Source organism: Penicilliopsis zonata (genome assembly GCF_001890105.1).
Source record: "Penicilliopsis zonata CBS 506.65 unplaced genomic scaffold ASPZOscaffold_4, whole genome shotgun sequence".
In the NCBI taxonomy this organism is placed as follows: domain Eukaryota; kingdom Fungi; phylum Ascomycota; class Eurotiomycetes; order Eurotiales; family Aspergillaceae; genus Penicilliopsis; species Penicilliopsis zonata.
The window spans coordinates 1,391,521-1,418,542 of NW_019208914.1; the positions used below are offsets into that span (position 1 = coordinate 1,391,521).

General features: G+C 54.1%; 10 protein-coding genes across 10 annotated transcripts; 4 read left to right on the top strand and 6 right to left on the bottom strand.

Moving 5' to 3' along the window:
• Positions 1-564: 564 nt before the first annotated feature.
• ASPZODRAFT_93450 (hypothetical protein) lies at positions 565-3,144 on the top strand (the record flags this gene model as incomplete). Its single annotated transcript, XM_022730467.1, has 7 exons — positions 565-1,111; positions 1,167-1,192; positions 1,249-1,499; positions 1,567-1,633; positions 1,690-1,761; positions 1,815-2,004; positions 2,058-3,144. The coding sequence occupies exons 1-7, from the start codon at positions 1,014-1,016 to the stop codon at positions 3,142-3,144; spliced, it is 1,791 nt and encodes a 596-aa protein (XP_022583115.1). The 5' UTR covers positions 565-1,013.
• Positions 3,145-3,278: 134 nt separating this feature from the next.
• ASPZODRAFT_14734 (hypothetical protein) lies at positions 3,279-4,128 on the top strand (the record flags this gene model as incomplete). Its single annotated transcript, XM_022725252.1, has 3 exons — positions 3,279-3,350; positions 3,421-3,658; positions 3,734-4,128. 3 exons carry the CDS (start codon positions 3,279-3,281, stop codon positions 4,126-4,128), a joined length of 705 nt encoding a protein of 234 aa, XP_022583116.1.
• Positions 4,129-4,396: 268 nt separating this feature from the next.
• Positions 4,397-8,225, bottom strand: ASPZODRAFT_130697 (hypothetical protein). The gene is made up of 6 exons (XM_022722566.1): positions 7,828-8,225; positions 7,557-7,714; positions 7,380-7,473; positions 7,078-7,306; positions 4,655-7,029; positions 4,397-4,596 (listed from the first exon to the last, which is right to left on the bottom strand). Exons 1-6 carry the CDS (start codon positions 8,015-8,017, stop codon positions 4,523-4,525), a joined length of 3,120 nt encoding a protein of 1,039 aa, XP_022583117.1. The 5' UTR covers positions 8,018-8,225; the 3' UTR covers positions 4,397-4,522.
• Positions 8,226-9,584: 1,359 nt separating this feature from the next.
• On the top strand, positions 9,585-11,750 carry ASPZODRAFT_150803 (hypothetical protein; the record flags this gene model as incomplete). The annotated part of the gene is made up of 3 exons (XM_022725672.1): positions 9,585-9,640; positions 9,730-9,886; positions 9,942-11,750. 3 exons carry the CDS (start codon positions 9,585-9,587, stop codon positions 11,748-11,750), a joined length of 2,022 nt encoding a protein of 673 aa, XP_022583118.1.
• Positions 11,751-12,155: 405 nt separating this feature from the next.
• Positions 12,156-14,077, bottom strand: ASPZODRAFT_61654 (hypothetical protein; the record flags this gene model as incomplete). The annotated part of the gene is made up of 5 exons (XM_022729002.1): positions 12,156-13,273; positions 13,331-13,452; positions 13,507-13,817; positions 13,870-13,899; positions 13,967-14,077. The coding sequence occupies 5 exons, from the start codon at positions 14,075-14,077 to the stop codon at positions 12,156-12,158; spliced, it is 1,692 nt and encodes a 563-aa protein (XP_022583119.1).
• Positions 14,078-15,045: 968 nt separating this feature from the next.
• ASPZODRAFT_158283 (hypothetical protein) lies at positions 15,046-16,558 on the bottom strand (the record flags this gene model as incomplete). Its single annotated transcript, XM_022726351.1, has 4 exons — positions 16,128-16,558; positions 16,036-16,054; positions 15,123-15,972; positions 15,046-15,068 (listed from the first exon to the last, which is right to left on the bottom strand). Exons 1-4 carry the CDS (start codon positions 16,166-16,168, stop codon positions 15,046-15,048), a joined length of 933 nt encoding a protein of 310 aa, XP_022583120.1. The 5' UTR covers positions 16,169-16,558.
• A 150-nt stretch (positions 16,559-16,708) lies between these two features.
• Positions 16,709-18,013, bottom strand: ASPZODRAFT_130701 (hypothetical protein). Its single transcript, XM_022722567.1, has one exon. It carries the CDS (start codon positions 17,775-17,777, stop codon positions 16,818-16,820), a length of 960 nt encoding a protein of 319 aa, XP_022583121.1. The 5' UTR covers positions 17,778-18,013; the 3' UTR covers positions 16,709-16,817.
• Positions 18,014-18,034: 21 nt separating this feature from the next.
• Positions 18,035-19,409, top strand: ASPZODRAFT_130702 (hypothetical protein). The gene is made up of 5 exons (XM_022722568.1): positions 18,035-18,332; positions 18,395-18,426; positions 18,480-18,529; positions 18,593-18,682; positions 18,738-19,409. Exons 1-5 carry the CDS (start codon positions 18,241-18,243, stop codon positions 19,278-19,280), a joined length of 807 nt encoding a protein of 268 aa, XP_022583122.1. The 5' UTR covers positions 18,035-18,240; the 3' UTR covers positions 19,281-19,409.
• A 571-nt stretch (positions 19,410-19,980) lies between these two features.
• Positions 19,981-21,767, bottom strand: ASPZODRAFT_150808 (hypothetical protein; the record flags this gene model as incomplete). Its single annotated transcript, XM_022725673.1, has 3 exons — positions 19,981-21,436; positions 21,600-21,637; positions 21,690-21,767. 3 exons carry the CDS (start codon positions 21,765-21,767, stop codon positions 19,981-19,983), a joined length of 1,572 nt encoding a protein of 523 aa, XP_022583123.1.
• Positions 21,768-23,746: 1,979 nt separating this feature from the next.
• On the bottom strand, positions 23,747-26,731 carry ASPZODRAFT_62418 (hypothetical protein; the record flags this gene model as incomplete). The annotated part of the gene is made up of 3 exons (XM_022729075.1): positions 23,747-24,172; positions 24,215-25,381; positions 25,598-26,731. The coding sequence occupies 3 exons, from the start codon at positions 26,729-26,731 to the stop codon at positions 23,747-23,749; spliced, it is 2,727 nt and encodes a 908-aa protein (XP_022583124.1).
• Positions 26,732-27,022: the final 291 nt, after the last annotated feature.

Genomic DNA, 27,022 nt, shown 5'->3' on the forward strand with positions numbered 1-27,022 from the left:
GCTAGTAGATGAGGTGATTAGTTGATTCACCAACTTGAACCTTCATGGTAAGGATGTTCATCTGTACTAGATCATACCCGTCAATTGTACTAGTTATACAAGCCTTGACATAACTGACGACTATTATTATGGCTAGAAATATATTGAATGTAGCTTCAGTCCTTGCAGATAAGCAGACGATAGCTGGCCTGCCATCAATTCTATCAGCAAGCCACCAATGGACTAGTTAAATTAACAAGGGATTGTCTCATGATCCTAGCACTCGAATCACAATAGAATTATGCAGAATGATTGGTGCAGGAAGATAACCAGGTAGTATCTTCTCACATTAGTGACTTAGGTAACTACCTCGTAACTAAAGATGAGTCTAGATATGGTACAGCTGACATAAGCTCCCTAATTAGAACCACGCAAGGGAAGCCCACGCAGCAGTTCGCATGCGGAAGATTGTTTCCACCTCCTTGATGCCAACGACTGAAATCGAATCAGTGGATAGCAGAGCAACCTGGAAGCACAGCCATGACAGCCTTACTCACTTTGTAACTGCAGCACCCCCCAGCTACGTGGCTGTGTCCCACGATGATTTTCGATCGGCGCCGCTCCCTGAAGCCGGGGGGGGGCCTCGTTCTGGTCGCCCGTTGCGGGTCGCGCGATGGCTTCCAGGTTCCCAGCACGGGGGCCCGCAAGCGCTCAGCCGTGGGTTTCTTTTCTGCTTTTTCTTTTCTTTTTTTTTTCTTCTTGTCGCATGTCATCTAGACTCGGTTCTTCCTATTACCTACCCTCTCTATACTTTCTGCCAGTCGCCTCACAGGCAAGAAAGACTCTCATCTTGACTGACTGGTAGCTACTAGCTTCTCGGAGCATACGTATAGCTGTGGAGCGAGTTGCGGTGCGACATCAGCGTCGCGTTTGCGTTTCTTGCTATCTAGGTTTATTCCGGGGGGGGAAAAAAAAAGGAGCAGACAAGCTGTTGGTCTCTGAGGGATATCTAGACGGATGCTGGGCTGGCCATCATGCCGCAAGCTGCGAGATGGGTGGGCACGCCATCCATCAAGGGCCGGACAGAATCAGCGCGGATGGCGCTGTTGACGTGCAGCCTGGCGGGGTTACAGTGCGTTTCTCTACCGTGTACTTGTTGTTGATGGAAGCTATCGCTGACCGGTTAGGTTCACATGGGGTATTGAGATGACATGTATGCCGCGCGCCGCCTCCCCCTCCTCAGGGTCTTTTTTCCTGACGGGATCGCAGATTGTACGCCGTATCTCCTCCAGCTCGGCCTCACGAAATCACGGATCTCCCTCGTGTGGATCGCCGGCCCTCTCTCCGGGCTGATCATTCAGCCTCTTATTGGCGTGATTGCGGATCGATCGCGTTCGAAATGGGGCAGACGCAGACCGTTCATGGTCGTCGGCTCATTTGTCGTCGCCGCATGCTTGTTGGTGCTAGGCTGGACTACAGAGATTGTCGGCATGTTTGTCTCGGATCCAGAAAGGGTGATTGTTCCTTATTATTTCTGCCGGGTGGTATTGACGTGGTAATCTGAACTTCCGTCGCTGACTTCTCCAGGCCAAAAAAGCTACTATTGCTCTTGCCGTCTTGAGTATCTACGCGGTCGATTTCGCCATCAACGTCGGTCAGTACTCGCGCAACACATACTCCGAACCGTTTTTGTTTGCTAATTTTGCTTAGTCCAAGCATGCTGTCGCAGCTTGATTGTTGACACGCTACCGATTCCACAACAACAGGCCGGATCAGCATGGGGTATGCATGTTCCGTACCCTACTAACACTCTGAGCACCGCTAATTCTTACAAGCCAGTAGAATGGCGTCCATTGGTCAATTGATTGGATATGCAATTGGGTCTCTTGATACCGTCGGCCTGTTTGGCACGGCGATTGGTGACACGCAGTTCAAGCAGATGACGGTGATTGCAGCACTGTCGCTGATCGTGGCTGTATCTGTTACCTCTATTTCCGTGCAGGAACGGGTTTTGATATCCGCTCGGTCAGTCTTTAAGTTTGTCATTTTGACAGCTATTGAACTTTTCTAACCAAGAGCAGAGATTCTGATGGCAAAGCCGGGGCGATCCAAGTCCTCTCGCAGCTATTCAAGACGACACTAGACCTACCGCCTCGGATCCAAGCGATTTGCTGGGCTCAATTCTGGGCATGGATTGGCTGGTTCCCCTTTCTGTTCTACAGCACGACATGGGTCGGAGAGACGTATTTTCGCTACGAAGCTCCTCAGGGCGCGGCCGAGTCAAAGGACATTCTCGGAGAAGTCGGCCGGCTAGGCAGTCTGTCTCTGGTCGTTTTCTCCTCCATTACCTTCCTCAGCTCCGTGCTGCTGCCGTTCTGCGTGCAGGCGCCGGACAAGAACAAAAAACGGCCAAACTTCACCCCGCGCCCACCGGAACGGCTGGCCGCGGTGCTCACCCGGCTGACGGCGATCCGACCGGATCTTCAGACCGCATGGCTGATCTCGGACCTGATGTTCGCGGCGACGATGATCTTTGCGCCGCTGGCCCGGTCTCGCGCCTTTGCCACCAGCCTTGTTGCCATCTGCGGGATCCCCTGGGCGATCAGCGGCTGGGCGCCGTTTGCCTTTATGGGCGTCGAGATCAACAAGCTGGCGATTAACACGTCGCCAACGGCCGACAGTCGCTCGGGTATCACCATGATCACCTCGACGACCATCCGGCACCACCACGTCGACGCGCCCGTGGCCGACGCAGAACTGGACGTGCTACGTCTCAATCACCGCGACGTAGACAGCGACACCGACGACGAAGAGGCCGGGTATCCCACGGCTGCTCGCGCCTCATCATCATCGCCCGCCGCCAACTTTGCTTCGACGGGCGAGCTGGCGGGGATCTACCTAGGCGTGCTAAACGTATACACCACGTTGCCACAGTTTGTCGGCACGTTCATCAGCTGGATCGTGTTTAGCATCCTGGAGCCCGCGCGCAACGAGCAACCCGCGGGTGCGGAGGGTGTTGAAACCCCCCCCGCCGACACCGAATGGATGAACGTCAACAGCGACTCGCCGAACGGGATCGCAGTGTGTCTGTTCATCGGGGCGCTGAGTGCGCTGGTGGCGGCGGAAGCGACGCGCCGGCTGCGGCGGACAGAGTACGTTATATAATTCTGATGTAAATAGAATGAGTCCATCTCTTATAAATGAATGACCCTGTAATAATGTATAAATGACGTATCCGTTTCTATAAATATTACCCAAGACATGTCTAGAACAAGCTTACTCCATCCATCTCCCTCAAGATGAACCTCCTCATCGTCCTCACCTCCCAAGCCGAGATCCCCTCCACCAAAGCCCAAACAGGGTGGTACCTGGTAACAGCTCCAAAAAAAAAAAAAAAAAAAAAAAAAAAAAAAAAAGATTCATAGTCTCTAACTCTTCCAGCCAGAACTAGCTCACCCGTTCTACACCCTCAAGGATAAAATCAAGTTAACCATTTCCTCCCCGCAAGGCGGCCAGGCCCCCCTCGACCCGACCTCAATCAAGCTCTTCCACGACGACGAAGAAGCACAAGCCTTTCTAAAAGATCACCAGGATGTATGGATGCGAACTCTTCCTCTTCGCGAGATAGTAGGGCGGGTTCATGACTTTGACGCAATTTTCTACATAGGTGGACATGGACGTAAGACATATATATATATATATATATATGCCCCTTGTTTTTTACTCCACTTTATGCAATCAGCTAATGGAGTAGCAATGTTCGACCTCCCCTCCAACAAACACAGTCTCGCTCTCCTCCAATCCTTCGCTGCAGAGAAGAAACCCATCGCAGCCGTATGCCACGGCCCAGCAGCTTTGCTGAACGCAACTGCTCCGTCGGGGATCCCGCTCCTCTCGGGCGCGGAGGTGACCGGGTTCGCGGACGAAGAGGAGGAAGCGACGGGAATGGTGGAGGCGATGCCCTTCTCCCTGCAACAGAGACTCGAGCTCGTTTCGGGCGGCGGGTATCTTCGATCCAGCAGGGCGTGGGACGAGAAGGTCGTCGTCTCGTGTGCGGCGGGGACGGGATCCGTCTTGATTACGGGACAAAATCCGCGGAGTGCAAGAGGTGTGGCATTGGAGATTCTAAAGGCGTTGAAGGTAGCCTAGGTAGCCTAGGTAGCCTGGTATTAACTACGTATAAATCTCTAGAGTATTTACAAATCACGAGTCTTGTAGCTATTATACTAATATTCGTACTAATATTCAAGACGGTAAGAATAAACAGGCTGACGGTTGGTCAGACGCCATGGGATATCTTCAGGCTGAAAGGGCATCCAAGGGACAAAGAAAATCGATCAATAGGGACGGTAGGCTGACAAGAAGACGAATAGTACTCGGGGGAGTACTCATCAGGCATATAGACTTGACGTCGTATGCAGAATCATAAGGAAAAAGACAAGAGAACAAGGAATAGCAGTAGGAGATGAAGACGGGGAAAAGAAGGGGGAAACAACAACAGCAACAACAACAACAACAACAACAACAACAAAGAGCTGAAGAACTATCGAGCGGCTTCCATGTTACCGGTCAGCTCAGCTACACGGGCCTTGATCCGAGCAACACGCGATTCAATGGCTGAAAAAGTTAGCAACGAAAGCCCTAATTTTCATATATGTCATCGTGAGAAACTTACTCTCTTCTCCGCTGGTGTCACCATCATCCGTCCGGTCTTGGCTATATCGGGTGGCAACTTCTTCGCTCTGCATCGCCGCCCTTTCGGCCGCATTCTTGCGGATCTGCGCCCACCGGTCGTAGGACGCCGCCGCTGCCGCCGGAATCGTCGATGAGGCCTCTCCATCCACGCCTTTGCTGGGCGAGGAGGGAGCTTCCTCCTGAGATGCCACCGAGGCCTCCTCTATCACCGGCGAGTCCTCCGGTACAAAGGCAGGCTGCTCCGTCAGCGGTCCTTGATCGAACCGCGAGAACTCCCGATCGGCAGCCGCTTGCTCGTTAGTGCCCACCCGTGAGAGGGCATCGGTTTCCATGTTTCGCCGAGTGCGTGGGGGGCCATCGTAACGCTGCGTGGCGGCCGCCGTCGCTGCTTCGGTTGCGGGTGCGGCACGAGGAGACGTGGGAGGCTCCGGGCTGGTAGCGGGCTGAACAGTAACAGCAGTGTCATCGTCCGTGGGGACGGGCTTCTTCTTCAAGCCAGGCACTCGGGTAGGGGGCGGAGTCGTTTTTGATGGAGGGCTGACGGACTGCTCGGCAGCCCGGGCCTTGCCTTCGAGCGCCGCGCGCGCGGCGGCGACAGCCGACGGCTCAGCCTCCGTCGGTCTCATTGGGGGGTGATCCCCCTTCTTCTTACCGGTGCCAAACATGCCCTTCAACCCGGTGGCGACCGGCTTCTTCTTCTGTAACTTCTTGTGCGGGTCTTCAACTGACTCGCCGGATTTTTTCGGTGCTGATTCCGCGGGGGTCTTCACCTCAGACTGCACGGGAGGAGAACTAACCGGGACCGTCTCAGGAACCACCGTCGTAGGAGAAGTAGGGGTCGGGGGAAGAACATCCTTGTCTGCTGCTGCGGCGGCGGCTGGTGCTGACACTGCGGACACTGCGGCTGCCGCCACGGGTGCCGGCGGAGGTTGCTTGGTCGTGGTCGGTGACGGGGGACCATGGCTAGAGACCTTCTCAAGGGGCTTTTCAGCCATGAGACCCGTGCCGGCGCGGCTGTCGGCCAGGTAGGCCGTTCGGTAGGCATTCTTGTCGTAGTTGCTGGCCCACTTGAGCGCATGCGAAGCCTCATTCATGATCGTCGGCTGCAGTGTCATCATGGAATTCGTCTTGGTGGAATAGGCATCATCCGGCACCTGGGTCTGTCGGCCGTTGGTAGCCTCCTGCTCCTCGCGATGTTTCCGCTGCAGGGCGGCGGCGGCGGCCTGGATGCGGGCGTGCTGATCCGGGGCAATGCTGGTCTTGCTCTGGGAGCCAGGGTTGTTGGTCCGGCGGTACGAGTCCTCGACCGAAGAAGCGGCGGCGCCGGCGATCTTTTTGGCCGAGGATTTGCTGCGGTTCAGCTTGGTCTTACGGGTGGTGAAGCCAAAGAAGCGCTTCTTTTCGACAATGTAGGCATTCGGATCGGGTTCCGGGGCGGCTCCCTTGACCTGTTCCTCAAGCACGAGCCACTTGGTGCCCTGGATGATGGTTTCCAGCAGGGCGCAGCGGCCAAAGACCGCCTTGCGCACCGCCGGCTCCTCGCCAGCCAGACTGCTGATCCAGACCCACCAGAAGGAGTCGTCCAGATCAAAGTTCGTGATGCTGGCCAGCTCGCCGGGCTGGAGGGTGGGGTCCCCGCCCATATCGAAGGAACGCTTGTGCGACTGGGAGCTCTGGCCACGAACGGTGGCGATGGGGGGCAGGACCTTGTCGGGAGGTAGGAGCAGCGGCGGCGGTTGCCGGATGCCATTCTCGTCCGAAAACCCAGAGGACATGAAATCGGCCCAGGAAGGGGTGGTTGGGCGGCCGAGGTCCCCGTTTATCGAGTGGGGGGCTGAACGGAGGCCACCGCTGATGCCCCCAAACTCGGCGCGGGTCGTGGTCACTTCGGAGCTCTCGTCATCCATGTCGGACTCGATGGCGCCGCCAAAACCAATGTCCTCGAAGCGGGACCACGAGGCGTCACGCAGACTCGTGGAGGTCTTGGAGCTAGAGACCGCGGATTGGTTCAGAGAGGAGATGCAGCGCAGCACACGCAGACACTCATCGGTCAAGGCCTGAATTGGGTCATCAAAGCTGGCAAACTCCTGCAGGTGGCGATCGCTGTCGCGATACTCGAAGTTCTTGGCGCGGCGCAGGAGGGCAAAGGGGGTCGGGGAGACGGTGTCGACAATCATGATGACTTTAGTGGTGGTCATCTGCAGTAAGATGGGTGTCTCGGGGGGATACTCGGTGGCCTGCACGAGGGTTTGAAGGGCGATTGGAAGAGACGAGATACCGCTGATGCCGCGCGGGGAATCGGGGGAGATGGATCGCAGGTAAGCGAAGAACAGATGGCTAGTCGCGTCCGCCGCTCTGCGCAAATTAGCAAATTAGCAAATTAGCAATCTCGATGAAACATACGCAGTCCAGTTCTTGTAGGAGGCCTCGAAGCCTTTGCCGTTGTCCGTATGCTCAAAGGCCCACCATCCAGCATAGCGCGAGAGCTTGCGGCCGCCGAGGCCGTTGGACTTGCCATGGGCGGCAATGGCAGAGAGTAGATCGAAGAAATCGAAGATGATTCTGGTACGAGCATCGGAGTCAACGCTGATGGGGATGAAGGTGGAAAATGCGTCGCGGGCTAGTTGCGAGTCTGGGGGGGGGGGAGGAGGGGTGGTCTATCAGTATTTTCATCCGTCAGGTACAGGACAGGGATGAGTACATACCCTGTTCGCCGACTTTGAACAGTTCATAAGCTTCCCAGGTGACGACACCTCCAGGCAATCTGCTCCAGCACCATTTCAGAACACTGCAAATGACCTGTTCGACCGACTTAGCGGGGGTGTTGTTGTTGTTGTTGTTGTGATTGTTTTTGCGGCAGAAACGTGGAGGGGGTAGCTCACCAGTGGATCCGTGAGGCGCAGTTCTTGCACCAGAACATCACCGGTCCAGGGGGCAGACTTGTCGACGGCGCTGGTGAAATAATTGCGTACCCAGGAGCGGGCGGCACTGGGATCGGAGGCGGGACGGTAGGGGAGCAGCAGGAAGGGGGTATCGAGCGCTGGGACGCCGCAGCACGGATCAGCAGCGATCGGAGGAATGCAAACGCAAACGCACATGGCGGGGCAAGGGCAAGCATCATCAATCAGTACGTCAGGACTTGTTGGTACATACCTCGCGCCTTCAACTCCTGGGTGCAGCCTCGGATGAGGTCGTGGACCTCCTCGGGAGCAACCTCCGTCCGTTGCCAGGCGTCCGTCCATCTAGGCTTCGCGGGCCCGAGATTCTCCACCAGGGCGTTTTTCGCGTTCTTCTTCGCAGCGGCGGAGTCCTTGCCGCGGAAGACGCGAGAAAAGAAGGGCATCTCGCGGGGATCGCGAGGATTTCTCGCGGTGGGGGGAGGAGGAGGAGGAGGAGGTGAGGGTGGACAGCGTGTACAAGGAAAAGGGGCGACGGACAACCCAAACAGACAACAACTCTCTCACGATGTCAGTTAGACTGGTCGATCGAGACAGGGTCTTTCAGTGGATTGTATTTTTTTTTATTTAACAAAAAAAAAAAAAAAACAAAAACCAACCACTCAAAAAATTGAAAAGTATGTAAACGGGGAAAGAAGAGGTGAAAGAGCGTGTCAATAGCCCAAGTCGGAGCCACGGTCTGGCGGAGATTCAGCTGCAGGTTCCAAGCTGCCAGGCCAGCAGCCCAAAACGGGCGTTGGACGAGGCGATTTGCTGGTCTGGATGATTGGCCTTTGCTGTCACCGTCAAATACTGCAGCACAGGGCCAGTGGGTCGGTCGAAGGGTTGGAGGTGAAACGGCAAGGACAGACGGATTCAAAGGAGTGGCAGGGATTCAGGGAAAGACTTGAGAAGCAATTATTTAAGGGGGGAAGAAGAGTACAAAATAAGAAGAAGAAGAAGAAGAATGAAAAGGATAAAGAGGATGGAGAAGAGGAGAAGAGAAGAGAAATTAATTAGCAGAGCTGATCGCGCTGGTCGAGATAGACGGGCTGGCAGGGGCGATGCGAATCGATCAGGGGTAAAACACGGCGAGGATTTGGGATTTGGTGATCCGACAGTGAGCCGTGGTTGGGGATTGCCTCATTGTGCTTTCATAGGATATCTATCATATGTATTCTTGAGCCAGTGACCCGATGGGATTTTTTTATGGAGGAGTATATACAATAATGATCTATTTTATTGTTGTTGCAGCAATAGTCCCTGCCTAGACTGTTCTAGTACTCTGATAAGCAGGGTCTTTTTACTCCGTAGTAACTACATAGTAGTTAGTATGTAGTACTCCGTACCTAGTTATATAGTATTTAGTAGAATAGTTTTTCAACAAGTATAGTCTCACTCAAAATGATATAAACGATAAGCAGAACTGACGCTCAACTGTTAACTATTGTTACAGAGTCCTTAGTTATTGTTTACGATTGTATTCTTACTAAGCAGCTAGCCGCCGCTGACTCAGCATCTTCTATCTTTAGAATCTGCTGCTCGCCGCGTGTTCAACCATCCCCCACTGAGCTGTGAGCGCTCCGATTGACTCCGTGTTGGTGAGCAGCCTGAATCTCGACCGTGGGAGCATCTCGCGTCTCGCCGCTGCTCCGGTTCTCTTGTCGGTTTTGTTTCTGTTCGCTTTCTGCTGCGACTGTCGCTGCTTGGCCGGGCGCGCCGCCTCCTCGCGACCGGGAGAGCCCTTTCTTTCTGTCGCCTACCCGCCGGCCGTATACCGATCGGCTCCTTGTCTTTCCATCGTTGGCTGGGGGAAGAAGTTGCTGCTCGAAACGCAGCTTGTGTGAAGGCTGCCTGTTTTACCCTCGTTTGTCCATCCAGAGCCCGGCGTTGTGCGTCTCACCACTACCGTCCCTCGACCCCCCGTCCGAATCCAACCAGAAGTTACCCGCGACATCCGCGTGATAGGCCATCATGGGTCGGAGGAAAATCGAGATCAAGGCGATCAAGGACGATCGCAACCGATCGGTGTAAGTAGCTTTGTTGCGACGCGGGAAGGGGGGGGGGATCGCCTCATAGATTGGGGGAAAATTTTCGATTGCTGACGCGCTCCCGATAGCACCTTTCTCAAACGCAAAGGCGGCCTGTTCAAAAAGGCCCATGAGCTAGCCGTGCTCTGCTCGGTCGATGTGGCTGTCATCATCTTCGGTCATAATAAAAAGCTCTATGAGTTCTCCTCGTGTGATATGCGAGAGACACTGGGGCGCTACCAATATGTAATTCCCCCAAGCACTCTCTCTCTGTATCCATAGACATAAACTGACCCTTCAGTTCGGCCCTCCTCACGAACACAAAGGACCGGAAGACTTTCTCGGCAAACGCGATGGCGACGACGATGATGATGACGAGCTCACTCCGGCGCCAGAAGACTTGGCTCCCCAGAACCCCCCGCATTCCGTTGTCCCGCCGCATCTACAGACCCAGCAGGGCTTCCAGCACATCAATCAGGCGCCCTCTGCCTCTCCGCCGATCAACAACGGCGTGCCCTTCAACCACCCCCGCCATGGAACACCGCAGCCTCAGCACATCTCCCGCCCATCGTCAAGGAATCATGTCCGTCGGGTCAGCTCCAACCTCGTGCCGCAGCAGCATCACGCTGCGACTCCGCCGCCCCCTCCACACCCGCCGCACCAGCCAACGGCACCGAATGGCTTCGCCTACGTGCCCAATCCAGCAGCCATGTATAACCAGCAGCCCCCGCGGCCCCCGCAATATCCGCACTACGTCCATCCCCAGCCCGCTCCGCACCCCATGCAGCAGCAGATGCCTCCGCATCTCCCCCCCCATGCTGCCCATCCACACAGTCTGCCACCGCAGTCGCAGCCACCCATGGCTCCGGTGTACATGCATGACCAGGGGAGAGGCTCTATGCCACCCGCGTTCCCTCAGGAGCAGCACGCGCATGCACATCAACAGCACCAACAGCACCAACAGCACCAGCAGCACCAACAGCACCAGCAGCACCAACAGCACCAACAGCACCCACAACATCAGCTTCAGCCACATCAACAACAACAACAACAACAACAACAACAGCAGCAGCAGCAGCAACAACAACAGCAGCAACAACAACAAAAGCCACATCAACAGGCACACCGCGCCGGTCCTTTACTTGAAACATCATCACAGGAACAAATGCCGGGCCAGCTCAAGGCGGAAGGAAGCCAGTCTCCACCATTGCAGCGCTCTTTTTCGTCCAAGTCCCGCAGTATCTTTACTCCCATTGACGATCGTGGATCTGTGCTGGCGCGACATTTCGGCGTGGGCCCCCCGCTGTCCGACTCCCCTCGCGGTGAACAAACGGTGAAATCCGAGCTCAAGCCGGAAGATGCCAAAGACAAGCCCGGGGCCGGTGAAGCTCCCTCGGCGAAGCACCCGGTGGCGGCCGACGTCCGAGCCCCCCCCGTACGGACAGCCAGCACCAGCAGCCAGATCCCACCCAAGCGACCACAGCTCAAGGTGCAGATCCCCAGCGAGACCTCGGACAAGGGCAGCGCGACGGCCGAGTCCTCGTCGCACGATTCGACAGGACATACCCGGAACATGACCCCTGCCAAAGCCGCGGCGGCGGATGGGAATCACTCGGGCGTCGTGCTGCCTCCTCCCTCGCCCTCGGCCGGGGTCGTGTTGAGCGCAGGTGCCACGGGGCCTCCCAACCCGTTTGCACGGCCTCCTCCCCCCCCACCAACAACCAGCAGTAGCAACAGCGGAGGCAGTAATGCAACAGCGACCACCGCGGTGAATAACAACGGGACCTCTTCTTCCACTGCCGCGGTGGCGGCAGCAACCAACAACTCAGCATACAACAACAACAACAATATCGATACTCCCATCTCCGCCCTCCCCAGCCGCTTCGTCTCCGACGCCCTTCTCCCCTCCCCATCCTCGTTCTTCCCGGAATGGGGCTTCGGCCGTTCCGGCCCAGACACAAACATGCTGCCTAGCCCCTTGACCTTTCCCACCCCGGCCGTCCCGATGGGCCCGGGGTTCGCGCGCGATGACCTCGACGCAGACAAGAAACGCAAGTCTCCAGAGGGGGGGCAGTCGCCTGAGGGGGGGATGAAGAGGACGAAAACTTGAACCTATCTTTCCTTTCCCTCTCTTTCCCTTCTTTCCTTTTCTTTCTTTTCCTTTTTTTCCTTTTTTTCAGTTTCCTTTTCTTTTCTTCTCTCTCTCCAGGTGTAGTCTACTGTTGACGTGCGGCCTAGGTTCTAGTAACAGTGCATGGATGGCGTTGGGTCTGGCTGACTATTGAATCTTGTTATTCTCTTGCTCTTCTGGTTCTTGCTCTGCTTCTCGCTAATCTGGTTGCTATACCCGTCCTCACGGCGTTGTATATAGTTCTTAGGTATACTAAGTTTCTTTACACAATATTTTCATTTGATAGTTTCATTTGGTATTAGTCTATAGCCCGAGATAAGTATATAAAGTATGAGGGTATAAAAGTATAAAGATGAAGAGTATAAAGATGAACAGTATAGAAGATTAAACGTCCAGTTCTGGCTTGGAAGGATCCTGGCGTTGGTCCTGGCGCTGCGCAGCAAGGATCTCCTGTCTGGCCATCTCCTGCTGCTGGAGGCCCGTCTTGTGGGTGACGTGCTTCCTGCTGAGTTCGACTGGGGAGACGAGGAGGGAGAAAAGAAGGCCCAGGCCGGCGACGACGGTATACATGATCCACATGCGGGACAAGGTATAGGTGAAGGCGTCGAGGACGACGCGACGGGCGGCAGGAGCGAGAGCGGCGATGAGATCCTTATCGGAGCCGGCGAAGGAGTCGACGAATTCCTCTGCGGTGGCTTTGCCGACGGCGGCGACCAGCTCGGGCATGCGCTGGCCCAAGACGTTCTGGTAGACGACTGTGCCCAGGACGACGGACATGGAGGCGGACAGCTGGCGGATGAAGCCGAAGGTGGCGGTTGCGGTGGCCATGTCGGAGGGGTGGATGTTGGCCTGGAAGGCGACGAGCGGGGCCTGGAAGATGGGGCCGACGCCCGCGCCCGCGATGAACTGGAAGAGGACGATGCGTGCCCACGCGGCGTAGGGTTTGAGGATGATGAAGAGGCCGAATCCCAGAGTCATGAAGGCCATGCCGAAGATGATCACCTCGCGGTAGCGGCCTGTCTTGCGGATGATGATCCCCGTCGCGATGGAGAGCAGAGACAGGAAGAGCACCAGCGGGAGGATGTACACGCCGCTGAGGATCGGGGAGGCCAGCAACACCGTCTGGAAGTACAGCGGCAGGTAGTAGGTGCCTGCGATGAAGACGAACCCGTGGCAGAAGCAGACCAGGAGGATCAGCACGTTGTGCCAGTTGGTGAACAGCCGGGTCGGGATCACGGGGTACTTGGCGAACTTCCACTCGTTGACCATGCCCAGGGCCAGCGTCACCAGGCCGAACACGATCAGGCAGATCACCGTGGCCGAGGCCCACGGGTAGTTGACGCCGCCGAACTCGAGCCCGAACAGGAACATCAGCGTGCCGCCGACGATGAGCAGCGTGCCGGTCCAGTCGATGCTGCGCAGGCCGGCGAGGAGAGGCACCTTTTCAGATTCCACCTTGAGCAGGATAAATAGAACGACAAATGAGAAACCTCCAATGGGTACTGGGATTGGATTAGCAAGATTGGTTTCATTTAATTAATAATGATCATCACACTTACAGTTCAGGTAGAAGCACCATCTCCAGGTCACATCGGTGGTAAAAGCACCGCCGATGATGGGCCCCAGCGCACTGGCAATGGCCCACGTCGCACCGAACAGGGCGTAATACAGCGGGCGATCCCTTGCGCAGGCATTAGCTTTGTGTCAACCTTTTAGCTTCATTCTAAGCACGTACCTGACGCTGAACAGATCCGTCACACAAATATTGGCCAAGATGATGATTCCACCACCGCCCACCCCCTGGACCGCTCGGCCGGAGATGATCATCGCCAGATTATCCGCCAGTCCGGAGACCAAACTGCCGACGAGAAAGATCAAGTTGGCGGCAAGGATGACGGGCTTCCGACCCCAGATGTCACTCACTTTCCCCCAGAGCGGAATACAAGCCGCGTTGGCCAAGAGGTACGACGACGCCATCCACGAATAACCACTCTCGGTAGCGTTGAAATGCGATGCCATGGTGGGTAGGGCAGTAGAGACGATGGTCTAAAAGTCAGTCATTTTCTTCACAGTGTATCTGAATTGAGTGAGACTTTACCATATCAAGCGCCGCAAGGAACACCACCAACTACATTGTCAGCATTATATATATAAAAATATCAAAAACTCCTTTAATATAAATGTTGGGAACCCACGCAAAGCGCCGTCATGATCACCATGACCTTTTTCCTGCCCAGCTTCTGCGCCTGCGAGGGCACCCGGTCGAGGGGCTGCCCCGTGGCCGTCTGGGCGAGCTCCTCGCCCATCCCCTCCTCGCCGGTATCTTCCTCGCCTTGTCCCTCCTTGCCCACCTCCTGCAGGGCCATATTGTCCGAGTCTTCGAGAGTTGCGAGGGGGTTGTCTCCTTGCTCCTGAGACGGTCCGTCTATTTCGACGGCGGTGTCGCTCGTTCTGTCGGTGGCGGTCATCTCGAAGATATCAAAACGAAGGAAAGGAGAGAAAAATCACACAATATAGAAGAATATAATATATAGAACGTAAGATGATAAAAGATCGGATGCGAAGAATCCAAGTTCAACGCTTATAAACAGGATCAGCCTCGATGATGATCCAGATCGATCGAGCCTTAAAGAAGAAAAATGGACTGAATCACGCGCGGCGGTTCGGCGCTGCCAAAGGCCGACGGACCAGCCAGAGGCGAATTAATTTCTAAGAAAATCAATCTATTAATTTTTCTTTCTTTATTTATTCTTTATTTACTATTGTCCAAATATCAGTTGAGTACAGAATCTATGATATCTGTAATATGTACTGTACTATTTGATGAGTATACTATGTAGTACTATACGGAGTACTACGGAGTCGGAATGTAGGAGTAGCACGGTGAGTCGGATATGCTGTGTAACAAGAAAACATGGCGGTTCTAATATAGGTAACTATACTCCTCCTACTACAAGTTACATAACTACCTAGGTATCTAGGTAACTATCTAGTAGATACTACTACTACTGCTGCTAGTACTACTCGGAGGCAAAACACGGCCGATCATACAGATTTGCCTGAAGAAAGTTATCTCCGTAAATGGCCGAACGTCCGCGCCGAGCGAGATTAACCCCGATGGCTATAAATATACTAATATGAGAACTTGAGTAAATATTTAGTAATGATATAAGAATACTACACGGTACGATAGAGTATACTAGAAATAGTATCAGAATGGTATCTATAGGGTATAACTAGAACTAGGTATATGCAATGGAAGAATGATCAGGATTTAATCCTGCAATTGTAGGATTTCTATCGCATGGTTAGCTTTGCTTTTATATTCATAGTGGTTCAAGTTGAGCATACCAGTGAGAAACTCCTCGAAACTGACGGTGATGTATCCATCGCGGTCGTCGTCGTACCGCTTAAAGACGTCTGTCATGCGGCGCAGACTGATACACGCCTGCACAAACAGATCAAAGCTCATTCCCGGCGCGTTGTGGCCCGCGACCTGCCGTCCCTTGGCTTCAAACGTGGAGAAGAGCACGGTGACGAAGGGCTGGCTGAGTCGGTACCCGAACGCGACCAGCGCCTTTTCAAACTCCGTCAGACTGATCCGACCGCTACGGTCTTCGTCGAACCGCTCAAACAGTTCCCGCCACGCCGCGAGGTAGCGCCACAACGAGACAAACTCGTCGAACGAGATCGTCCCGCTGCCGTTCCGGTCGAACATGCGGATCATCATCTTGACCGTCTTCGGGTGGAACGACGAAAAGTCCCCGTTGACCAGCGCCGAACCCAGTTCCAGCTCCGTCAGCGCCCCGGAATGAGACGAATTGGCAGCCCGGAACAGCGGGAACAGCTGCTGCGGGTCATCGTCGGGCGTGGTCAGCGCGGGAGGGTGCGAGTTCGCCGGAGGACGCGACTGCGGCGGCGGGCGGTTGCGCACCGGCTGCACGGGTGGCGGGCCAAACCCGTAATTCTGTGGCGGCGGTGACGGATGCAGAGGATGTGGTCGGTTGTTGAGATGTCCCGGGGTGCTACCACCCCGGCCATTGTACGACTGGTGTTGAGGGCCCGGCGAAGAAGCGTGCGAGACGGGAACCCGCGGCGGTACCCCGCTGCTCGCGGAACTCTGAGATGGAAGTGGTAGTCGAGACGAGACGGGTTTGTGCTGAGCATGCGAGACTTGCATCTGTCCGATCATTTGCGCGACCTGTAAACACAGTTAGGGGGGGGGGGGGTTGAATTCTAGCAGCTCTCCAAGTAGCATCCGTACCTGCTCGGGTTCGGCGTGTCTATTCAAATATATGTCAGGGATATCTGAGAATATCTGAGCAAAACTTCTCTCATTCACGGAGCTCAACTCACGCTGGCAGGGCATCCGGATTGTAGGATTTGTTATAGGCCATCTTGACGTAACCAGCTGGGCGCAGGGATGCTAAAAATAAGAGGAAAAAGAGGGGCACCCTCGCCGCAACAATAAACTCGCGGCACACAACGCGGATCTGAGAGGTTGAAGGAGGTGGTCAAGAAGATTCCGAGTCAAAGAGACCGAAGACACGGCAGGCAGAAGGGTTTTTCTACTCCGTACTGACGTAGAAGCACTCCCTCGTGTTGGACGACGTCGATCGCGCTTAGGAAATGTGAAGGCGTGGGGCGGAGAGATTTAGTGCAGGCAGCGCCGCAATTATTAGTTAAGGGGGGGGGGAATGCAAAGGGCCCTGCGCCCTGCCAGTCTCAACAAGCAGGCTTAGGGAGTGTATTCTGTGTTATGTGGTAGGGAGTTCAAGAGAAAACACTGAGAAGACTTAATATGGACTACGGAGTATGCCTCGGGCACGCTCGTATTCTTTAACTAATTTGGATGGACTGTTCGTATGAGTAATTAGAATAGCAAATGACAAAGTATGACATAGTATTAGTTTACAGATTCTATTCAATTAAAATACCTCAAGATTCGAGTCCTGAAGACGCAACAGATCGGTGATTTCTCTCCATGCTTTGGTCTGGAATGCTTTACCTTCTGGACCGACCGTCAGAGCGGCGGATTCGCTGTTGTCAGTAGAGAGTCAGAAACAAACCAAGAGAGACAGACAGAGACAGAGACAGAGACAAGATGGAAACGTACTCCAAATATCCATCGCTTCGCCAGCATTTGCCCTGCGATTCCGGCCCCTGATACGTGGCACTCACCAATGACCGACTGCCTTGTTCAGTCGTCCGAGCAAAGATCCGGTACATCACCCATAATAGCCATCGCTCATAGAAGCTATTGTACTGCCGCGCGAGCCCCGATATGCACAGCCCCGGACTGACCGAGTTCACAATGACCTGGAGGCTTCCATCCTCGTTGCGCGTGAGCTGTGCGAGGTTCTTGGCTGCATACTCCACAAGCAACTTGGAGATCCCGTATTGCTTCCGACCATGGTAATTGACGGGGTCGTTGAGATGCTGTAGCAGTGCCCCCTCTGTCCGCAGACTGTCCGCCTTGACGCGGGTAAACTGCTGGCTAGACACGATGGAGAGGTGAGCCGGCCCAGACGAAGCGGACGAGCTATTCCGAAGCTTGGGGAGCAGCAGGAGCGCCAGCAGCGACGTGGAAAGCGCGTTGACTTGCAGCGTTTCTTCCCAACCCTCGGGTGACTGAATATATTCCCGGTTCGTCAGACCGGCATTCAAAACCGCGATGTCCAGCCGGTCGATTTCACGGTTGATCCGTTGTGCGAACCGCTGCACGCTCGCAAAGCTGTTCATCTCCAGCTCCCATACCCGAACCACCCCGGGTCGATTCGTGCGTTTCTCAAGCTCCTCCTTGGCGGCATTGCCGCGTTCAAGATTGCGGATCCCGAGGATGAGCGTGTCAACTTCCAGCCTGAGGAATTTGATCGCAGCTTCAAACCCCAGCCCAGATGTTGCCCCTGTTATCAGCACCGTCTTGCCTGCAAAGGAGACGCCTGCAGCCACCGGGTCAGTAGGTGGTGTGAATTGCATGCGGAGGAGGCGGAAAAGGCCTGCCATGTTCACAGCTGAGACTGATCAACAAGGGTGAATTGCTTTTCTGTCTATAAACACGTCAACTGCTCACCAAATCGGATAGTTACTTGTTAGCCATAGACTATAGACCATTTCAAGTCCAGACTGGTCATAAAACGCGGCGCTTCAAAGATGAAGTTGTTTGGACGATGACGACCGAAGCAAACATTGCAAACAGGTCTAGCCACATCTGACAAATGCAATAACACTGGCAGACTGCAGAACAGACAACAAAACAACTGGCATTGTGCAACTGTTTCAGTCGAGAAGACTGTCGATTTTTGCGAGGCGGCTTCTGTTCGGTTCGCCGATAACCAGATCTGAATTCTGATCCAGATGCGTTGATTTTATTGATTGTTTCGGAACCACACAATCCTATCCTATCCTAACGGGAGTCTGCGAGGCCTCGCTTTCCCCTCCTATCTGACCTGTCTATAATTTGCCAGACATGGTATCGACTTCAAATCCCTCCGAACCGCCAGCTGGGCGCACGTGGCGAACATATTTCCCGCAGGGGGATCTGTGGGTGTTTGGATACGGGTGAGTCAGATACAAATACATGAGCTTCATAATTCGCTCTAAATAATTCCGGTATTGTTTAGGAGTCTTATTTGGAAACCGCCGCCTCACTATGGTATGAGGTGTCTAGAGAATTCGTTTATGGTGTAGCAAGCTGATGACTCTCAGACCAACGGATCCCCGGGTACATCGATGGATATGTCCGGAGATTCTGGCAGGTCGGTGTCTGATACTGCATGAGGCATTGATGCGGATTGAATAGTATGCTAAACTATGTCAAGGCCAGTACAGACCATCGAGGAACCCCCGAGGTGCCTGGACGTGTCGTGACGGTGATTGAGAGGGAGTTTTGGGAAACACTCGACGACCCGGTATTCGCCCGATAGATTTATGGAAAATCATATGTAAAGCATCTGACCATCACAGCAAGCTCACCTCGAGTCTGCAAGCGGGAAGGTCTGGGGCGCAGCATACCACATTCCTGCCTCCCACGCGGAAGAAGTGCACGACTATCTCGACATCCGCGAGATAGACGGGTATACAGTGCACTATACGCCATTTCATCCCATCTCAGCCGTTCCTGCTTCTGCAGCAACAACAACAACAACAACGCAGGCCGGGGGTTCATCCTCGTCCCCGATAACCTGCATGGTTTACATCGGGCGGCCCTCCAACCCGCAATTTCTACGAGACCCGGCACGTCGGGAACCGCAGGACGTCGCACAGGTCATCAGCAGGGGCCACGGCCAGAGCGGGAAGAATACCGAGTACCTGTATCTACTGGAGAAGGCCCTCGAGGGGATCGGCCTCGGCAGTGCCGATGTGCACGTCACAGAGCTGGTGAGAAGGGTCGAAGCGATCGAAAGGGAGCGCGCAGTAGTCGAGGAGGCAGAAGCGGAGCAAGAAGTGAAGAAATACCTTGCCGAGGCTTCCAGAGATGCACACGCTGGGTTTTTCAGGGACGACTAGACCTGTTCATGACATCTGCATAGCTATATACTCTATATAGTATATCCATCTAGAATTAAAGCGATCTAGTCTGTTCTTCACAGGCTAAAGGCATAAATATTATGCATAAGACTTTTCATTGAAAATGAAATTGGATCCATAGTGTCCACTTGGTGTCCACTACATACACATTATTATTACTCTTGGTACAGAAAAATTTTGAAGTAGTAATTACTACTCCATACTACTCCGTACATATAGTAAAAAGTAATAAACCAGTATCAAGTCAACCCCTGTTTCAAATCTCAGTTCATTCAATCATAGTAATCTAGAGTAACTACGTGGCGCAGTACTCCGTACCAAGATATGGAGCAACCGCAGTCTACGCACGCCTCTCTAACCTCATCGAACCCGCCCAACCTGCCGACCAATGGTTCACCTGAATCCTGCGATAGTTCGCTCGCAGTCAATCGTACCATGTGGGACTGCCAAAAAGCTTGGCCTGGGCGACTTGCGCTAGCGGCGTGCTGTAGACCTGGATGACGCGGCCGGAGGAGACGAGTACGTATACAAAACGAGGCGAGGGAAAAATAATAAATTGGTTTGTTAAGTGGGAAAAGCGAAGAGAATAGAGTAAAACACATACAAAAATGTAAGAAGAATTCTGGGATTCGAAAGAGTACATCTATATAGTAGTAAGTAGTAGGAAGGGGATCTTAAATCACAGCATCACCATGCCCACACCCGTCACCAGCGCAACGATGGAGTACGCAGCCAGCTGCAGCATCATGGACCCACTGGCGCTCACCTTGACGCTCGCGGCGGAGCTGGAGGTGGAGGAGGACGCGGTGGACGAGGAGCCGGTGGAGGCAGCGGCCGCAGCCACCGTCGCGGTGACGGAGCCAGTGCCCGCAGTGCCGGCCTCGGCCATGAGCGTGCTGCAGGTGCCAGTGGCAGAAGTGGTGGCCTTGGTGGTGGCAGAGCCCGCGAAGCTGCAGGCCGAGGCGCCGTTGCCAGCAGACTTCTGCTCCTCGTAGTACCGGTTCAGCACGAAGATCAGCTGCTGCTTGGCCGTGCACATGCTGTAGGCACCGTACTCGCCGGTGGTCCCGTTGGCGGTCACACCCTCGCAGGAGATGTAGCCACAGACCTCGGCGAAGAGGTCCGCGTAGTCGTCGCTGTCGACCGAGGAGGCGACGACGCAACCGGCAGCGGACACCATGCACTCACACAGCTCGGCGTCCGGGGTGGGCGGCAGGGGGCTGGCCAGGGCGTCCCAGGCGGAGCCCTCAGTCGGGCAAGCCTGCAGCGCGGTGTTGGTGGGGCTGTAAGAGGCCTTGTTGGTGCCGGACGGGTCGACGGTGGCGATCTCCTCGGAATAGTAGGTGAAATCGGTCAGCTTCTTCACGCTGGTGCTGTCGACAACCGAAACCAGACCATAGTCGTTGGTGTCCTGGAAGTACTCGTAGACAATACCTCCAGACCACACCTCGGCCATGGTATCGCCATAGAGCGCCTTGACCTCGGTGAACGTGCGGGGCGAGACGGTGTTGCATCCGTATTCAGAGAAGAAGACAGGGACTGAGTAGTTGCGGAACTCCTCGGTGCGGGCCTTGTAGCCGGACTCCTCATAGGTCGAGTTGCCGCACCACGAGTAGATGTTGTAGCCCCAGAAGTCGACACTGCTGGCCTTGGTGTTGCAGTCCATAAAGTCAGCCAGGTCGACACGGATCGCGGAAACATCGGCAGTAGCATATCCAACGCCGATGGCGCGGTAGCCCTGGGCGCTGATGTAGGCCTTCATGTCTCGCACGGCCGCCTTCACAAAGGGCATGCCGTCCGTGGTGGCCACCGTGTTGGCAATTTCGTTACCGGCAAAGAAACCAAGGGTGTTGTTGTAACCGGCCAGGGCGTCGATCACACCCGTGTACCGGGCATAGAGCTTGGTGGTCCAGTCGGGGTCGTCCCGGTCAATGGCAATGTCCGGGCTCGACAGATCCGAGACGACATAGATACCAGCATCTGCCAGCAGTTGCATGCACTCATCGTGGTCGGCATCAGGGTTGATCGAGTAGGTACGGATAACGTTGGTACGCAGCTCCTGCAGGATGGGGATATCCCGCTCACAGGTGGTCTTGTCGGAAAGAGGGTCGACATAGTCGGTTGAGCTGTTGGTGCTGCTGCCCGTATAGTCCTCTAATTTGACAGGGTCAGATTTTCTTCCTGGCATTAATCTGAGAGAAGAGAATGGAGACACCAACGTTGATATGCCACACCGCGCATATAGCTAGAATGAAAGTTAGCGAGCTGTTACTGGGAGTTAGGGCTAAAGAGGCTCACAATTGAGTGTCGTTGCTCGAGTAGAAGAACTTGGATCCCTAAAGCAACGTTAGCCCTCAGAACGACCGCAAGCCTTTCTTCCCATCTTACCTTGATAACAATCGGGTCAATGGCCAGGGCCGAGCCGGCAAAAAGCGCCGCAGAGGCAGCAACGAAAGCAGATCTCATCTTGAAAGCCGCATGCACAAAAGCCACAGAAAAAGAGCTGGGGGAAAGGAAGGAAGGAAGGAAGGAAGAAACAGGTTCCAATAAACAGGAATAAATATGTCACACAACCAAAATAAACGAAAGACTGGAAGAAAGTCGCAGGTTCGGTAAAGAATGACGAAGCTGTACGAGGGGAGGGCCAGCAACGAATCGGGGATTCTGGACAGGCTTATATGGTCGCGGCAGCAACAACTGTCCACGTACCCTCGGTGCGGCGAGGTTCCAGTACAGATGCCAGGCTATTCATAGCCCATCTCCTGAATTTTTGCTTCTCATCAAATAACAATTCTCTAGCCGTTGGCAGCATGACGACGTCTCGCCCCACTGGGACCAGTACTAGCCCTAGTAGCCCAGAAGCTGTCGACATCGGTGGAGGCTAGGAGAACCGCGAGAAATTGAAGACGCCCTTTCCAGTTCCTAGGGTGGGAGTAGTATAAGCCCCTGGATCTCCCTCCTTTCGGGCCATCTATTCTGGCCCCGAGATGTCTCTTGTTTCAGTGTTTGAGGTTGGCCGACGGGGGCAACGTATCCCAGTCACGTGATATCGGGGGAAAAAATATTGATCCCTTCTAGGAAGTTGAAGTCTTGGAGCCAAGGACTTAAAATGCTCGGCAGAGGCAGCGTTTTGACAAGACGATTCTATTGAACCTTAATGCATCTGCCTACTTGCACTGAATTGCACACGCAGGCTTCATGCTTCGTACGCTTCTACACTGCTTTATTGTGGTAGTGGTTAGAGTAGTAGTAGTGCTCACTCTTCGACATCGGGGAGTACATACTCCTACTAGTAGTTAACGAGTAGGCCAAGAGCAGTGTCCCAAGCTGTCCAACTGTTGGCCAGGGCGCCAACTATGCGGCTAGACGCCACGAGTTTTCGTCAGCGCCACGACGTGTGTTATAACTAGCGCCATTGTAGATCGCTTGATCTTCATTTTCGAAGGAAGAATCAGGCAAATCAGGGTGGAAGAGAGATCTGGATTGGTGTTTTTTTTAATTACCGACTCAAGCCTGAGCAAGAAATACACCAAGCTATATTAAAATTAGAACCATTTGCGGTTTCTCACGCCTGGGGGGGAATCACCAGATAAGAAATCTCCCTATTTTGAATGCCCGCCACCAACCAATCTCCGTACCGTAGTAGTAAGGACTCGTGTGGATTGAACTCCACTCTCCATTCTGACTTCTAGGCAACAGGCAAAGAGGGAATCGGGGAAGGATTGATAGTGGAGAGAGAGGGGGGGGGGGGGGGGGGGGGGGTTCCCTTGTTTACTAGTCAAGAGGGTCACAGCCAATGTATGATCATGGTGTCTTGGAATGACTGTATGAGCTCAATAATGACCTTCTTTGATAGACTTTGTCAGCGTTGGAAGCTGTCATGTAGTGTTAAGGATGAAGAATCAAGACCAAGCACTAGGAAGAGACCTGGGAGCCCAAACCATCTCGGTAAGAAAGCGATATCAAGTCTCCAACTACTAGTTAACCAATTAGTCACTACCCACGAGCCGGCCGCTTGCGGAAGGTTAAGCTGATTCAACTCGACTCACCTTCCTCAGATAAGAGTAAGAGGACTGCAGCATCTATTCCTGGTCTCCTTCAAGGCTTTTCATCCGGCTCCAACCCTTTCTAAGACGCGTCAATATAGTATCCAGAGGATAGTAGGAACTCTCTTGCTGACCTACTTTCTCCATGAATTGCCTCGGTATAGTTCTTGTCTGGTCAGGTCAATTTCTCAGCAGAGAGAGTGAAAGTTGTCGTGATAGAAGGAGTCAAGGACTGCGATGAGTCCCCAGTCCTGTGACTGAATCAGGTGACTTCCTCGTGACTAGTCACTACAGGCATCATCCTCTTCTCTCTCACTTAAAACTAACGCTTGTTCTCTACAGGACCTTTTTGGTGAGAGAATGTATTCAATCAGCACTATCTAGTAGTAAATACATAGATCAATCTTCCTGCCACTTCACCCCCCCGCTGCGAAACAAGCTCACCATGCCAATAGGGAGGAGCCCCGGATCGACAATGTTCAGTCCGCCAAACGTCTCGATCACCTCCGGTCCGTACAGCTGGGCAACCCATTTCCAGTACGGGTCCATCTGGTGCCAGCTCGACTGAATCCCGCGCAGATTCGGTTGCCCGGCAAGTCGGGCGAGCTCGCCGCAGACCTCGCCATCCTCGTCGCTGATCAGAGGCTGCTGTTCCGGCCGCTGCAGAAGGGTCTCGAACACGTCAGCCAGCTGGCCGCTGAACCCATAATCCACTTCTTCACGGAACCGCACATATTCCTCAAACGACAGGAAAGCCTGCGTATCCGGGAGGGCTCCGCCCGTGTTGTTGTTGTTGTTGTACATGCTGGCCTGTTGCTGTTGTTGCTGGAGTTGTCGCTGTCTCATCATGGCCTGTTGGGTGAGTACAGAGCGCTGCTCGAAGCGATGTTTTGCTGCTAGGTAGGCATCACGTTCGGCAGCGAGGAATTTGTCCAGCTGGCTTGCAGGCAGTTCTAGCACCGAGTTACGCAAGCCCACCAGATGGATAAAAGGGCTGGAAAGCTCCAATCCTCCAAGCTCAATCGGTAAGAAGAAATAGCCGTCTGGGGTGGAGGTGATGTTGAAGCGGGAGCGGATCGTGTCGCGCAGAAACTCGAGCACGCTGCTGTCGGACTTGCCCCCATCTGGACCCAGAGAGAAGATCCTGCGTTGGATGCGCTCATGCATCTCTAGCATCATGTCCAAATGGCGGCGACCAAAGCAATTGGCGGGCTTGCCAAAGTTGGACGTGAAGAAGGTTGTCGCGTACGAGTTCCATGCCTGGATCCAACCAAAGACACTTTTCTCTTGATCTTCCAGCTGCCGTTGCAGTTCTTCCACGTGGCTGTCCACCATGTTTTGATCAATTTCGAAGCGGCCCGATTCCGGGTTGAGATACAACATGCCCCATCGGATCTGGCCGGTAGGTAGTTCCGGGTCTGCTTTAGGTGCGTCCTTGGTCTTTGGGAGGGAGATCGTCGCGCTCCCTGTCTTCCCCGCGTTAAGGGAAAGACCCAAGATCTTGTTGAACTCCTGGATCGCCTTCCAGGCCGTCACACAGGTCTGGTGGTTCGACGACCAGAACCAAAGATCATCGTGGACACGCCAGAGAAACTCGCCGTTCGTCTTTTGATTGATCAGAAAGTCAAGGCAGAAGAGAGTCGTCTCGCCAAAGACATCACTGAGCACATGAGCTCCGGGGGTCCCACGCTGGCGCAGGCGGGGCTCGGCGTTATCGTCGTCAAGAAATTTCAAAGGCGCCTTGAGGAAACGCTCAAAGAAACCGATCCACTTCTCCGAGACGCCGAGGAAGCGCAGGACAGTGAGAATGGTTGTATGGGGTAATCTCGGATTCCACGAGTCGTACTGGGAACGGAAGCATGTCAACCCCCCCTGTAAACGGGTTTTGATCAGGATGTCCGTAGATAGGAGATGCAAGAGATACTGCTTTGCCTCCATTGGGTTCTTTGGGGTCATGGAATGAATTATACCGTCGTCGTCGTTGTCATCATAGTTGTCATCATCTTCGCTCCCATTATCGTTGTAGACCACAGCCTTTCGATACGCCACTGACTGTGGCATAGCCCGTTTCATGGCTTTCATTTTCGTTGCTGCCAATGCCCTCGGTGGCGGCGGGGGCGGTGGTGGTAAATTTGCCATGGTAGCCCTAGGCATCTGTTGTTGCGCTTGCAGTGTAGCATCGAACTGAGCCTCCTGTTCTCCCTCCGCCTGGTCTCTTTCCTGTGTTTCAGAGTCCAGGAGTTGCGATACAAAAAACCCTGCTCGGTAGATGCCCTGTTTCATGCTCAGGACGCTGTGTGTCGCCCGATGGTTGCCCAGGAAGAACTCCCGGCGCTTTTTGTCCACAAGGGAGACCGCCGCCCTGGGCGACTTCCAGACGTCTTTGGTTCGGCGGAACTTAACAAAGGCGTCCTTGAAGAAGACAGACCATTTGACGCCAATGTACTGCAGGAAAATGGCCTGGATGAGGTCCTCGTGCATGTAAATATTGTATGTGCCGTTGAGCTGTCGTCGTTGCTCAACAGGCACCTCGGCACCCCAGCCCCAAGTGTGCAGTGCCATCATCCGCATGTTCAGCACGTCGGCAAGCTCGATGAGGATGATATTGTTGTTCTGGAAATCTCGGAGCACTGCGCGCTTTTCTTCCGTCAGAAGATCCGACGCCACCAGGCCGCTAATCACCCAGCCCAGCGTGGTAACATTGAACTGCTGGGGATGTGCAAGCGTGGATTCAAAGGCGGACACAACTCTCCGCAGCTCGTTCAAGGCTTCACCGAGCCGTTTGGTATTCTCCGGTGTGCCCTGGAAAAGCTCTTCCAGCACACTCCGGATGGCGTTTCCGTCGACCTCGGCAGGTGTGAAAACAGCTTCTTCCCATTTCCTTCTGGACTCGAGCTTGCTTGCACCCAATACATCCTCAAAGTCTTCCGTCATGGAGACGTCTTCCTCATCGGAGAGCTTCTTCTTGGTAGACAGCCATTCCATAGTCAACTTGGCAAACAGCGTAGCATACTCGTATTTCAGCGTCTGTGTGTTCAGATACCCGAGTAGGGTATTTCGCCAGCGTTCCAGCATTGTCCACGAGATACAGGGGTCGTAGCGAGCCTGTTCGAGGAATCGGTCTAGGTTGGCTAGGGTGATTTCCAGCCGTTTACTGCTGGTCTGGCCGCGAACCATGCGTCCGTTGACGACAGGAATACCGAAGCATGCCTTTAATCCATCGGAGAGAGCACATAGCTGGTCGACTGTTGACTCGAGAGACCCTGCTTTCTGCAGGGCCACCTCCTTACGTTGGAGAAAGATCTGTCGCTTGTTGGACAACTCGTCTAGCTTGGTGTTGGTGATATGCTGGAGCATTTGCGAGAACTCGCTTTTAGAAGACATGATGAAAGGTAGAGAGAGGGAGGAGGAGAGGGAGAGACAGAGAGAGAAAAGATTGAGTCAATAAACTGTAGCAGTAGCAAGTAAGGTACAGAGTACTGTAGGATCAAAGTCAACCAACCCCAACCTTGGAACTAGAGCAATATGCAGTAAGTTAATGAGACCCTACTCCTTGAAGAAATAGAAGAAATCAAAGCAGAGGTGAAACGCAGAACAAAGATGGGGGGGGTTTTATATTCGGGTCTGACAGCAACTCAATACGCTACTCAATACGGTTTAGCGTAGAGGCTGCTG